Consider the following 13,041-nt stretch of genomic DNA (forward strand, 5'->3'; position numbering starts at 1 on the left):
CTGAAACGTCGACTGTACCTCTTCCTAGAGATGCTGCCTGGCCTGCTGCGTTCACCAGCAACTTTGATGTATGTTATCTGCAGATTTCCTCGTGTTTACTATTTTATCATCACCTGTCAGGCACCTTCAATACAGAGACTCCTGTCCCAGCATCACCTAATGGACATACAATCGATCTGTGTACAAGAAGCTATGTTATGTATTTATATTTATTGTTTTTTTTTAATTATTGTGTTCGTTATCTAATCGTGTTTTTTTATGCTGCTTCGGATCCAGAGTAACACTTATTTCGTTCTCCTTTACACTTGTGTACTGGAAATGATAATAAACGATTTTAATCTTGAATAGAAGTGAACGAGGAGCACGGTGACATCTGCTGGTGTGTGCGGAGCGGCTGGGTCTATTTAAACACGCCGCTGTCACTTCCGATCGCTCACACCCATACTCTCTCCCAGGACCAGGAACAAACCACTGTCCCAGGGAAAGAGAGTTTCAGCTGCGGACAGCGGGTGAGTTCGGTGCCGCGCCGAGGGAACGGTGGGGAGGGCCCGGCCCGACACGGACTGCTGTCTGCGGGTCTGAGCGGGGCAACGAGTTGGGTTTGTAACGCCCCTGCGGCGCTGCCCTCTCATTTTTGTCGGTGTGCCCACTGCTGCCCGGAGAGGGGTCCGCCCTTTGCGGGCACTCTGAATACCACCCCGCCATGGGAAAGCTGCTGCCTCCCGGACTTGTCTCTCGTTGAGTCCCGGCTGAGGGACAGGGTCAGACTGTCTTCGAGCCCTCACGTCTGAGGTGGGTGCCCCGGACAATGGCGGGGACGTGGGTATGGGGAGAGAGAACTGATTTACTCAACTCCTCAAATACTTCAGCGGCTATGCACGCCTGTAACCAGTAAATAGAATTAATATCATTTTGCTGGGCACTTTATTTGCTTGCTAGTTATAATCCCATAATGTGTTGGCCACATTACCAGCCTTGATAATTCTATTTGCCGGTATTAATGGCAATTTAATCATGTGATCGTGGCGCGTGACCGAACACGTGATATGTGGTGGGGAAGTGGCTTACGCTGCAATTTTTGTTCTAATTCACTTGCATGGAGTTTTGCTAAATGCATTGACACTATCGTACATTAAAGATGTGTCCTTTTTAAACCGGAGTAAGAACCCAAATGAATAGGAAGATTTCAGCAGAGCAAGCAAACATTATTATTTAAAGACCAGAGATCCCGCTGACGTTGGAAATCCCAAACACACACAAAATGCTGGAGGAACTCAGCAAATTAGGTAGTGCCTCTGAAGGGGAATAACGTTTCAGGCCAAGACCCTTCATCAGAACATTATAAAAGTCCAAAGTATCAAAGAAATGCTTTGGCTCCTGTAAGGGTCACCCATGCCAAACAAGTTGAAGGGTGAAATGAAAGACCAAGAGTGGCCCGCCAGTCCTCCAGGTTTGGGGGTTCAGCTCCAGGCGAGCAACCCTGTCTGGTCAAACAAAGCTGTTAAGTAAATTTGCCTGAATGTGACGGTGTTCCTGAGTCTCTATCTGGGACTTGCATGACCGAGCTACTGGCACGATGAACGAAGCTCTGAGCACTGCCAGTGTCGGAGGACCTTTGTTGCTGCCCTTAATGCCGGTGGTGTAAAGGGCAGTTAGTAAGTAATCCTGTACTAATGTGATGCACTCTAATTTATTCAGAGATTAAGTACGGCATAGCCACCCAGCTATTTAACACCCTCCTAATGACAGGGCAATTTACAATTTACCGGTAAACCTACTGTGAGGGGATCCAGGAGTGCCCCTATTAACTGTTGGAAGAGAGACAGAGAGAGTCATTTATCATTGATGGTTTGTTTGGAAAAGAGAGAGAGATGAAGATTGACGGTTGGAGTGTCACGGGAGTTAACTTTGGAGATAAAAACTGAGCAGCTCGAAGGTTGCTATGGTGACCAACAGGACATTATTGATGTTACTTCCAAGGACTTGTTGCCTGCTCACATTCCTTTACAGACAAAGGAAGGAGGGACTCTTTGAATGACAGGTGATGCTCAGCTTGTGAGATAAATCGGGGGTCAGATGGTACAAACCTCAGACACATGATCGGGACACTGAGTGAGCATTGTTGTGCCCGCAGAGAAAGTGGGTTTTGGAGGATCAATCAGGCAGATTGATCCAAGTACTCTGCCAGTGAAAATTCAAAGGCAAGACCAGTGGGAAGTTGTCCATGTGTCCGACCCTGGCCTGGGTAGACAGCACAACCACACCGAAGTACGGTCCCCTTTGTTGTTACGTCACAGTCGGTGACTTGTGAAGGATTTTGGAGGACGACGAGAAAAGCGACGGCAACAACTCACCTGAAGACTCAACTCACTCTCTCTCTCTCCTACTAACGAATATGGTTTTGGACTGTGGGAAGAAACTGGAGCACCCAGAGCAAACCCACAAGGAGAATGTACAATCACGGACGGCGCTGGAATTAAATTTTCAACTCCAGAAAGCACCAAGCTGTAAAAGCATTGCACCAACAGCTAGACTGTTGTGGCAGTATGCAAGACAGGGTTTTTTTTTTGCTGTACCTTGGTATATGTGACAATAAACTAATTCCAATAATGAAATGCTTTGTGTGGATTAAGTCTGTCCAAAAAAAGCATGTGTGAAACATCAAATGGATAGATAGATACTTTATTGATTCCAAAGGAAATTAGTGTCACAGTAGAATTACAAGTGCATAGATATAAATGTTTGAAGAGAAGTTTTCAAAAAAAAATTTAAAGTTACCTCAAACAGTCTAACAGGAGGGGGTCATCACTTCCCCAGCTATAGGTTGACTCACTATAGAGCCTAATGGCCGAGGGTAAGAATGACCTCGTATAGCGCTCTTTGGAGCTGCATAGTTGTCTTAGTCTATAACTGAAAGTGTTCCTCTGTTCAGCCAAGGTGACATGCAGAAGGTGAGAAAATTGTCCAGAATTGCCAGGGTTTTCCACTGGGTCCTGTGTTCTACCACAGTGACACAATGTGTCCAGTTTGCCTCCTATAACAGAGCCAGTCTTTCTAATCAGTTTATTGAGCCTGTTGGCATCACCCGTGTTGATGCCATTGCCCCAGCACACTAGCACATGGAAGACAGTACTGGTGACAACAGACTGGTAGAACATATGAAGGAAAGGCCTGCATACTCCAAAGTTCCTCAGCCTCAGGAAGCAGAGGTCACTCTGGCCCTTTTTGTACACAGCCTCTGTGTTGGTGCTCTGCTCAGATCTGTCATCCAGGTGCTCCCCAGATACTTGTAGGTCCTCCCCACATCCACGTCCTCACCATCAGTAGTAATAGGGAGCAATGCAGGCTCAGTCTTCTGAAGTCCAACACCATCTCCTTTGTCTTACTAATGTTGAGCTGCAGATGATTCTGCTTGCACCATTTGACAAAGTCCTCCACCAGGTATTCATCCTCCCATTCTCCCTTTATACACCCAACTATTGCTGAGTCATCAGAGAATTTCTGCTGATGACAGGACTCTGTGCTGTATCTAAAGTCTGAGCGATACAGGGTAAACTGGAAAGGAGCCAATACAGTCCCCTCTGGGTCCCCATTACTGCTTATAGCCATGTTCTGAAGCCCCATAAACTGTAGTCTGCCATAGTCCATTAATCAGGATGCAATGGCAGTAGCAACCCGCAGTGAACAGAGCTTTGCTTAAAGTGCTGGAGGAACTCGGCACATCAGGTAGCAGCTATGGAGAGGGTTGAACGGTCGATGTGTTCTGAAGCTAGATGAAGGGGCCTAATGCTTCTGGCATCTTCTCCCCTTCCCTTCCAGTCCTGATGAAGGGTCTCAGCCCAAAATCAGGACTGCTACCCTACCGTGGGGCATCACAGTGGAGTGGCAGTTAGGACAACGCGGGGCTTTGGAGTTGAATTCCAAAGTCATCTGCAAGGAGTATGTATGCTCCTCCCTATGAAGGCATGGGATTCCTCCAGTTTCCCCCCACAGTCTGAAAACGTGTTGTTTGGTAGGTTAATTGGTTATTGTAAATTGTCCTATCGTTGGGGTAGGGTTAATAGGTGGGTTGCTGGGTGGTGCAGCTCGTTGGGCTGGAAGGGCCTGTTTCGAGCTGTATCCCTAAATAAAATGCCGACTGTTTGTTTACCACCCTGCCCATAGATTCACCTGACTTGTGTGTGCTGCTTCTGTCAAACTACTGTTACTTGCCCTCTTCACGCAGGTCCTAAATACCCTGCAGAGGGCGGCGTGCTTGTTCAGTATCCAGTTGATAGGAATTTGTAGTGAAAACCCTCCTTGGAAGTAATTGACATGGACAAGACAAAGAACAGCCAGTGTTATGTGGCAGTGAAACAAATAAACTGAAGTTTTGACCCTGCAAAAACAGAACTTTGGTCCACTGCTGAGTTTGTAGTTTCTAGAAAAGTGAAGTTTTTAATACAGAATAAGTCAAGTTACTTCCTTCAGTATTTCCTGTTCTAATAATGATATTTGTAATATGTGTCTCGTCATACTACCACAGGAGCAACATTCAATGCCTCTTCCCCTCCACCAGATTTCTGAATGGTCCACAATCCCACGAACACTATCTTGCTATTCCTCTCTTGCACAATTTTCTTTTGCATGTTATTAAAATGTTTGTCTTGCATTGTGCTGCTGCCCCAAAGCAACAAATAACATGATGTATGTCAGTGATAATAAACCAGATTCTGATTCTAATTCTACTCAACCCCACAGATACTTGGGCTGTTCTCTGGGGCCATCTGGGGGAAGCTTGCCCCAGCGTACTTTGATTCCTCTGGTACCTGAGATGCGCTGATTGTGAGGTTAATTGGCTCTGTGCAAGTGGCCATTGGGAAAATTGGGGTGATGGGGAGGGTGGGTGAGAGGAAAAGCTATAATGGAAGAATAGGAATAATGGGATTCCTCGGACAGCAGATATTACTCGATGGGCCAAATAGCCTCCTACATTTGCAAGGAAAGAAAAATCTTCTATTGTGGGGTGGGGCGGTAGCGTAGTGGGTAGCACAACGCTTTACGGTACACGCGACCGGGGCTCAGTTCCCAACACAGTCTATAAGGAGATTGTGTTTTATTTCCCGCGACCGCACGTTTCCTCCGGGTGCTCTGGTTTCCTCCTTCAGTCCAAAGACGTACTGGTTGGATGGTTGATTTGGTCATTGTAAATTGTCCTGTAATTAGGCTAGAATTAAATTGCTGGTGGTGCAGGTTGTAGGGCTGGAAAGGCCCGTTCTGGGCTGTATCTCAATAAATAACTAGATAAATGACTAATGTCATCGTTGGTGTACTACACAGTTCCTCTCCATTATGATCTGGAACACGTACGTTGAAGATGTAGAGTTCATAACTATGGTGAATTCTCAGCCCGGAGGTTGACTAATGAATAGTGGGATTGATCTCGATGGAGAATGAAGCACAACACATTAGTAATGCAACGAGCATGATTAACAATAAATGTACATCATCTGCATTAATGTTAAATTTATAGTGCTCTTTTATAATTATTAAAATTAATTAGCTTGTTAAATGAGACTGGCTAAATAATTGTTTGATTTACAACTCCACAACTGTAATCAACACAGTGTGAGCTTATCTTTGATCCAATTTTGTTCCATGCTCTTTTCACTATTGCCATCAAGAAGGAGGTACAGAAGCTTCAGGTCCCACACCACTAGGTTCAGGAACCCTCAACCATCAGGCTCCTGAATCAGTGTGGTTAACTTCACTCAGCTCAACACCGAGCCGATTCCACAACCTATGGATTCACTTTCAAGGACTACATTTATTAATTTGTTATTATTTTGGTTTTTTTTTCAAATTTTTGTATTTGCATAATTTTCTTTTGTATATTGGTTGTTGCCTGTCTTTGTGTGCAGTTTTTCATTGACTGTATTGTGTTTCTTTGTGAATGCAAGAAAATGAAACTCAGGGCTGTATATGGTGACACGTATGTACATTGATAATAAATTTACCTTGATTACTAAGTGACTTTGTCCTCTCTCCAGGATGTGGCGGACACAACTGTTGGTCACTGTGCTCCTCTCCATCCAGACACACTGCATTTCTGGGAAATTTTCTTTCTTTGGACGAACGTTTAGAAACAACAATGCTTTTGTTCCACCAGTGGTGGATGTCGACCCCGGGAATCCGCTTTTCCTCACTCCATACCTGGAATCTGGACAAATTGGAAAAGGTGAGAGTAAACATCAATAAGATTGGAAGAGCGCAGAGAAAACTTAAAAAGAATATTGCTGGACCTTGAGGACCTGAGTTAGAGGGAAAAGTGAGGACTTTTCAAAGAGCCACAGTAGTGTAGTGGTTAATGCAGTGCTATTACAGCTTGGGACGTCAGAGTTCACAGTTCAATTCTGACGCCCTCTCTGAGGTTTGTACGTCCTTTGTGTGTGTGTGTGTTTCCTCCAAGTGCTGCCGTTTCCTCCCACATTCCAAAGACGTACTGGTTCGTGGGTTAATTGGCCATTGTAAATTGTCCCGTGGTTAGGCTTGGCAGTGCAGTTCATTGTACTGAAAGATCCTGTTCTGCTCCGTATCTCAAAATAAAGTGGCAAGCTTCTTGAACTCCAGCTCCAAAGAGTATGTTTAGAATTGTTCCATTCACCTCAACTTCTGGTTAGTTTTCCAGATTAATAACTAATTATAAAAGAATTAGAATATAAGTTGTAGACTAATGGGTGGGTTTAGATGGTGAAGTTCCAACTGTCATTTTAAGTTTTTCTAGTTTGCTGAAATACCAAAGTAGGAAAGTGATTTTTTTTTGCAGGATAGTCTTAAAAAAGACAGAAGTAGACTAGCAGAGAGGCTGAAGGAGGATTTTGCAGCTGAGGTAATTTAAAATCAAGGATCAACAAGGTGCCCAGAATGAAGTTCATATCTCCAGGTATGCTTGTGAGGCTGGAGGAGATTGCACAGGCAGGTCTGACTGGGCATAGAAAGGCATTTGAAATCGAGACTAGTTAAAATTGAACTTGTTCAACCAGGAGCTGATAGATGGCAGTGAGTACAAGGCTGGTGGGTGAAGATAGCTTGCAGCAACCTACTAGATGGGCTGCAGTGTTTTGGCAAGACCCAACTTCCTGATGGTTTGAAGATGGCTGTTACATCAGGAATTTCTGAAATTGTCTTGATGTAGTAATGGCATTGATCAGCTACCAATACAGAAAGGAAAATGTTAAAAAGATTCAAGTAAGTTTGTTGTGGTGATAAATACAAAAAGCCATTTGTCTGGTGTATAAAGATTTTGACAAGTATTTTAAGAATTTCAAGTATTACGTGACAATAATGCTGAGAAAATCTTCGACTGGATAAACGGAATTTAAGTAATTACTATTTTCCCTCTTGTTGAGGATTGTTGAATCTCTGAAACGAAATTTTAGAGATCTGGGAAAAAAAACTCCTTAAAAGAGCCCATTTATTTAACATGTTAAATCGATTAACTAATATTAAATTTATGCCATGAAATGATTAACCAATCAAGTTTCCAAGTTTGTGGAACTGTCTAATTATTGTACAGTACAAATATTGATCTGCTGTAACATGTAGCAACTGTTTTAATAGTTTAAATATTTTACCAGCTGCTGTTTGCCCTGTCATGTCTGATCTGTGCTTCTGATCCATTTCTGCCCATTTTTTTGAAAGAAAAAGCAGTCCACACAGAAAGATTAATCTTTTAACTTTTGTCAAAATATTTATGTATTTCTAATGAACTTGATGTTGTATACACAGGGTGCTGTTTACCAGAATACTTTTTTGTCCTTTTTTATCATCGTTTGAATGCACTAATCAGATTTCATCTTGATCTGCTCTGTTCCCAAGGCAAAATAAATTGAGTTTGTCTCACCTTGCATCATTGGTTCTTAGTATCAGGATACAGAATGATTCAAATCCTGAACCTCATTTTAGCTATGTGATGTAACCTATTCAGGGGCCTTGAAACAATGATCTTGGTTCTAGGTTTTTATACAGGACTTATTCTTTTTTCAGTGATGTCTTGCTTTATTTGGTGAATGTGTTGGCTTTTTGATTTTGTTTTTTGTGTACATTGGAAAGTTTGACTAAATATTGATTTTTCAGCAAAGAGTGTGCTGTTGTTTTGTGTGGAAATATTAACAGTGTCCTTGTTTCTCCAGCCAGAGAGCTGAGTTTAGTGGGGCCTCTAGGCGGGCCAACGGTGAAGAGCTACTCAGGATATTTGACAGTGAATAAGACCTGTAACAGCAACCTTTTCTTCTGGTTTTTCCCCGCACAGGTAAGTATTCATAAGTAGGTGAGTGAAACCAAAATGCTTTCTCAGAGAGTGTAGCAGTGAGTCATAGAAAAGTACAGCACAGAAACTGGCCTTTTGGCCCAACTACTTTGTGCTGAACCATTCAAGGAGCCTAGTCCTATCAACATGCACCCAGACCATTGCCCTCCATAACCACCCCACCATCCACGTACCTATCCAAACTTCTCTTAAATGTTGAAATCAAGCTTGCTTGCACCTCTTGCGCTTGGTGGCTCGTCCACACTCTCACCACCCTCTGAGTAAAGAAGTTTCTCCTCATGTTCCATAGAACCATAGAAACCATAGAAAAACTACAGCACAGAAACAGGCCTTTTGGCCCTTCTTGGCTGTGCCGAACCATTTTCTGCCTAGTCCCACTGACCTGCACACGGACCATATCCCTCCATACACCTCCCATCCATGTATCTGTCCAATTTATTCTTAAATGTTAAAAAAGAACCCGCATTTACCACCTCGTCTGGCAGCTCATTCCATACTCCCACCACTCTCTGTGTGAAGAAGCCCCCCCTAATGTTCCCTTTAAACTTTTCCCCCCCTCACCCTTAACCCATGTCCTCTGGTTTTTTTCTCCCCTTGCCTCAGTGGAAAAAGCCTGCTTGCATTCACTCTATCTATACCCATCATAATTTTATATACCTCTATCAAATCTCCCCTCATTCTTCTACGCTCCAGGAAATAAAGTCCTAACCTATTCAACCTTTCTCTGTAACTGAGTTTCTCAAGTCCCGGCAACATCCTTGTAAACCTTCTCTGCACTCTTTCAACCTTATTTATATCCTTCCTGTAATTTGGTGACCAAAACTGAACACAATACTCCAGATTCGCCCTCACCAATGCCTTATAGAACCTCATCATAACATTCCAGCTCTTATACTCAATACTTTGATTAATAAAGGCCAATGTACCAAAAGCTCTCTTTATGACCCTATCTACCTGTGATGCCACTTTTAGGGAATTTTGTATCTGTATTCCCAGATCCCTCTGTTCCATTGCACTCCTCAGTGCCTTACCATTAACCCTGTATGTTCTACGTTGGTTTGTCCTTCCAACGTGCAATACCTCACACTTGTCAGTATTAAACTCCATCTGCCATTTTTCAACCCATTTTTCCAGCTGGTCCAAGTCCCTCTGCAGGCTCTGAAAACCTTCCTCACTGTCTACTACACCTCCAATCTTTGTATCATCAGCAAATTTGCTGGTCCAATTTACCACATTATCATCCAGATCATTGATATAGATGACAAATAACAATGGACCCAGCACTGATCCCTGTGGCACACCACTAGTCACAGGCCTCCACTCGGAGAAGCAATTCTCTACCACCACTCTTTGGCTTCTTCCATTGAGCCAATGTCTAATCCAATTTACCACCTCTCCATGTATACCTAGCGACTGAATTTTCCTAACTAACCTCCCATGCGGGACCTTTTCAAAGGTCTCTCTGCTTAAAGTTTTCACCTTCCACTCTTGAGTAGAGGTCGGTAGGTTCTTGAGCAGTATGAAGATCAAAGGTTATGGAGAAGGCAGGAAAGAAGGGTTGAGTGATAATAGAGGCTGCATGGTAGCATAGTGGTTAGCTCAACACTTTACAGTACTAGCAACCTGGGCTCATTTCCTGCCACTGCCTTTTAAGCTGTTTGTATATTCTCCCGTGACCACTTGGGTTTCCTGAGTGCTCTGGTTTCCTCCCATAAACCAAAGACCTATTAGTTGGAAGGATAATTGGTCATTGTAAGTTGTCCTGTGATTAGGCTAGGATTACTTCAGGGGATTGCTGGGCAGTGTGGCTCAAAGGGCAGGGAGGGCCAGTTCCATGTTGCATCTCGGTAAGTAAGAAGATTCCCCTTGTGCTCCCCTTAAGCATTTCACCTTTCACCCTTAACCCATGACCTCAAGGATGGGAGATTTTTGTTTTGCAATTTGATTAATAACAATTGAAAGAATTCTAAGAGCTAAGTGAGGGAAGAGTCAAACATACTATAATGACTTTGCCCTTTGCTTTCTAGAGTTATTACAGTGTCCTTGCAGAGTCCATAAGTTGAATAGAGTGGGACGTACTGGGAGGGCTGGAGATGAGAGAAGTCAAGACTTCGCCTATGATGGGTCTCAACCCAAAAGATCAACTGTCCCTTTCCCACTTTGCCTGACGAGCCCGGTTCCTCCAACATTTCTGGCACCTGCAGGATCTCTTATGTCTCCACTTTTATGAATCAAGTCGACGCAGAGTTCACAGCCTTCAGATCACTTGCATCTGAAGGAAGATTTTTTTTTAAAAAAGAGATGTGAGCCAGATTTGTGACAAAGCTTCGAATGATAATTGTTTCCTCTGCGCACAAGAGATTCTGCAGATGCTGGAAATCTTGAGGAAAATGCACAATGCTGAAGGAGCTGTTCTTCATCAAGACTGGAAAAGAAAGGAGCAGAAGTCATTTGGCAGTGGGGGCTGGGGGTGGTGGTGAGTACAACAATGTGTTTGGTTAAACTGCTAGAATTTTGCAGAAATTTAGCTCTTCCCCTGCAGAGTATGCCACTTCTGATGTACAGATTTCAAGGGCTGTGTGGATTCCGTTAGTCTTGCGAGACCATGGATCTGCGCCTGGAAAGTCTTCACTCTCCAGGGCGCAGGCCTAGGCAAGGTTGTATGGAAGACCAGCAGTTGCCCATGCTGCAAGTCTCCCCTCTCCACAACACCAATGTTGTCATTAGGACCCATACAGCTTGGCACCAGTGTCGTCGCAGAGCAATGTGTGATTAAGTGCCTTGCTCAAGGACACAACACGTTGCCTTGGCTGGGGCTTGAACTCAGGACCTTCAGGTTGCTAGTCCAATGCCTTAACCACTTGGCCACGTGTGTGGATTAAAATCTGGTAAAAGTAGACCATGAGACATGGGAACAGAATTTGCCATTTGGCCCACCAGGTTTGTTCTGCCATTCCATCATGGCTGATTTATTATCCCTTTCAGCCCCTTTCTCCTGTCTTCTCCTATAACTTTGACCCCTGATTAATCACGAACCTATGAACATCGGCTTTAAATGTACTCAATGACTTGGCCTCCGCGGCCATCTGTGGCAATAAATTCTACAGATTCACCAGCCTCTGGTGAAAGAAATTCCCCTTTCTTTCTGTTCTTAAAGGACATCCTTGTATTCTGAGGTTGTGCCCTCTGGTCCTGGACTCCCCCACTATAGGAAATGTGAGATACTGAACCCCATAAGACATGGGAGCCAAATTAGGCCAGTCAGCCTGTGTTGAGTCTGTTCCACTATTCTAACATGGCTGATTTGTTATCCCTTTCATCCCCATTCTCCTGCCTTCTCATAACCTTTGACCCCTCTCTAATCAAGAGCCTATCAATCTCTGCTTTAGATTATGAGGACACTCAGTCCTCGTTCCTTGTCATTTAGAAATGCATTAAAAAATGATACAATGTTCCTCCAGAGAGATATCACAAGAAAACACAGGACAAACCAAGACTAAAACTGACAAAACCACATAATTATAACATATAGTTACAACAGTGCAAAGCAATACCATAATTTGATGAAGAACACACAGCTTGGCCTCCACAGCTAACTGTGCAATGAATTCCACAGATTCACTAACCCTCTGGCTAAAGAAATTCCTTGTCATTTCTGTTCTAAAGGGACATGCTAAAAGTGAGTACTTAGAAAATCATGATATAGTTTGGCAGTCAACAAATATTACAAAATGAGAATCTCTGCTCTTCATGAAGGAGGAAGAGAGAAAGTAAGGAACTTGCAGACGAATTAGTGTGTTAATTGTTAGGATTACCAAATCTATTAGTAAGGATCCAATAAGTGGGTACGTAGAAAATTGTGATTGTGATTTGGTAAAGTCAGTGAACTATTATGAAATGAGAGTCTGTTGTTTGAGAATACGCCCAGTAACATCAACCAGTGGCTGCAATAAATTCAATGCTATAGAATTTTTACAAGGCATTTGAAAAGGTACAAAATAAGATCGAGCACCTTTGCTCTGTCTGCACCAAGCTGGACTTCCTAGTGGCCGACCATTTTAATTCCACTCCCCATTCCCATTCTGACATGTCTGTCCATGGCCGCCCCTACTACCACGATGAGGTCACTCTCAGGATAGAGGAGCAATGCCTTGTATACCATCTAGGTAGCGTACAGCCTGACGGTATCAACAGTGATTTCTCTAACTTCTGGTAGTTTCTTCCCCCCCCACCCCTTCTATTCCCTACCCTGGCTGCCATAAGATACAGAAACAGAACTGGGCCATTTAGTGCACCGAGTCTGCTTTGCTATTTCATCATGGCTGATCCGATGTTCCTCTCAGCCCCAATCTCGTGCCTGGAAGTCAGATTCAAAGAGAAACAGCAAACCCCCACCCTCCCCGCACAGGAAAAAGAACAGCAACACAATCAATAGCACCCCCCCACCCGTTATCCCGCCACAAAAGACACCAAGAGCATCCCCTCCCCTGTGCAAAATAAACAATGAGAAAGAACGGGCGAAAACGCAGAATATAAAACCCATAATCCTAAAGTCTTATTGGTTAATTGGTCATTGATTAGGCTAGGATTAAATTGGGGGATTGCTGAGTGGTGTACTCGAAGGGCCTGTTCTGTGCTGTATCTCAGTCCTTAAATAAATGTTGGGATATTAATTAAAAATGGAGTCATAGTCATACAGCATGGAAATTGGCTGTTTGGCCCAACTCTTCCGT

The 13,041-nt window shown here is 43.6% G+C and overlaps 1 protein-coding gene across 3 annotated transcripts in view; it reads left to right on the plus strand.

The window, feature by feature from the left end:
- The first annotated feature begins 364 nt into the window (after positions 1–364).
- The window catches only part of cpvl (carboxypeptidase vitellogenic like), a 74,133-nt gene continuing 61,456 nt past the window's right edge, over positions 365–13,041 (plus strand). For 2 of the 3 annotated variants that reach the window (XM_063069531.1, XM_063069529.1), the window contains exons 1-3: positions 365–509; positions 6,030–6,217; positions 8,172–8,290. In XM_063069531.1, coding sequence (XP_062925601.1) covers positions 6,031–6,217; positions 8,172–8,290 — 306 coding nt within the window. In that variant the 5' untranslated portion in view covers positions 365–509; position 6,030. Of the gene's footprint in view, positions 510–530; positions 793–6,029; positions 6,218–8,171; positions 8,291–13,041 lie in introns of those variants that run through there. The other variant, XM_063069530.1, reaches the window with a different exon arrangement.

This window comes from Mobula hypostoma, chromosome 17, assembly GCF_963921235.1.
Source record: "Mobula hypostoma chromosome 17, sMobHyp1.1, whole genome shotgun sequence".
NCBI lineage: Eukaryota > Metazoa > Chordata > Chondrichthyes > Myliobatiformes > Myliobatidae > Mobula > Mobula hypostoma.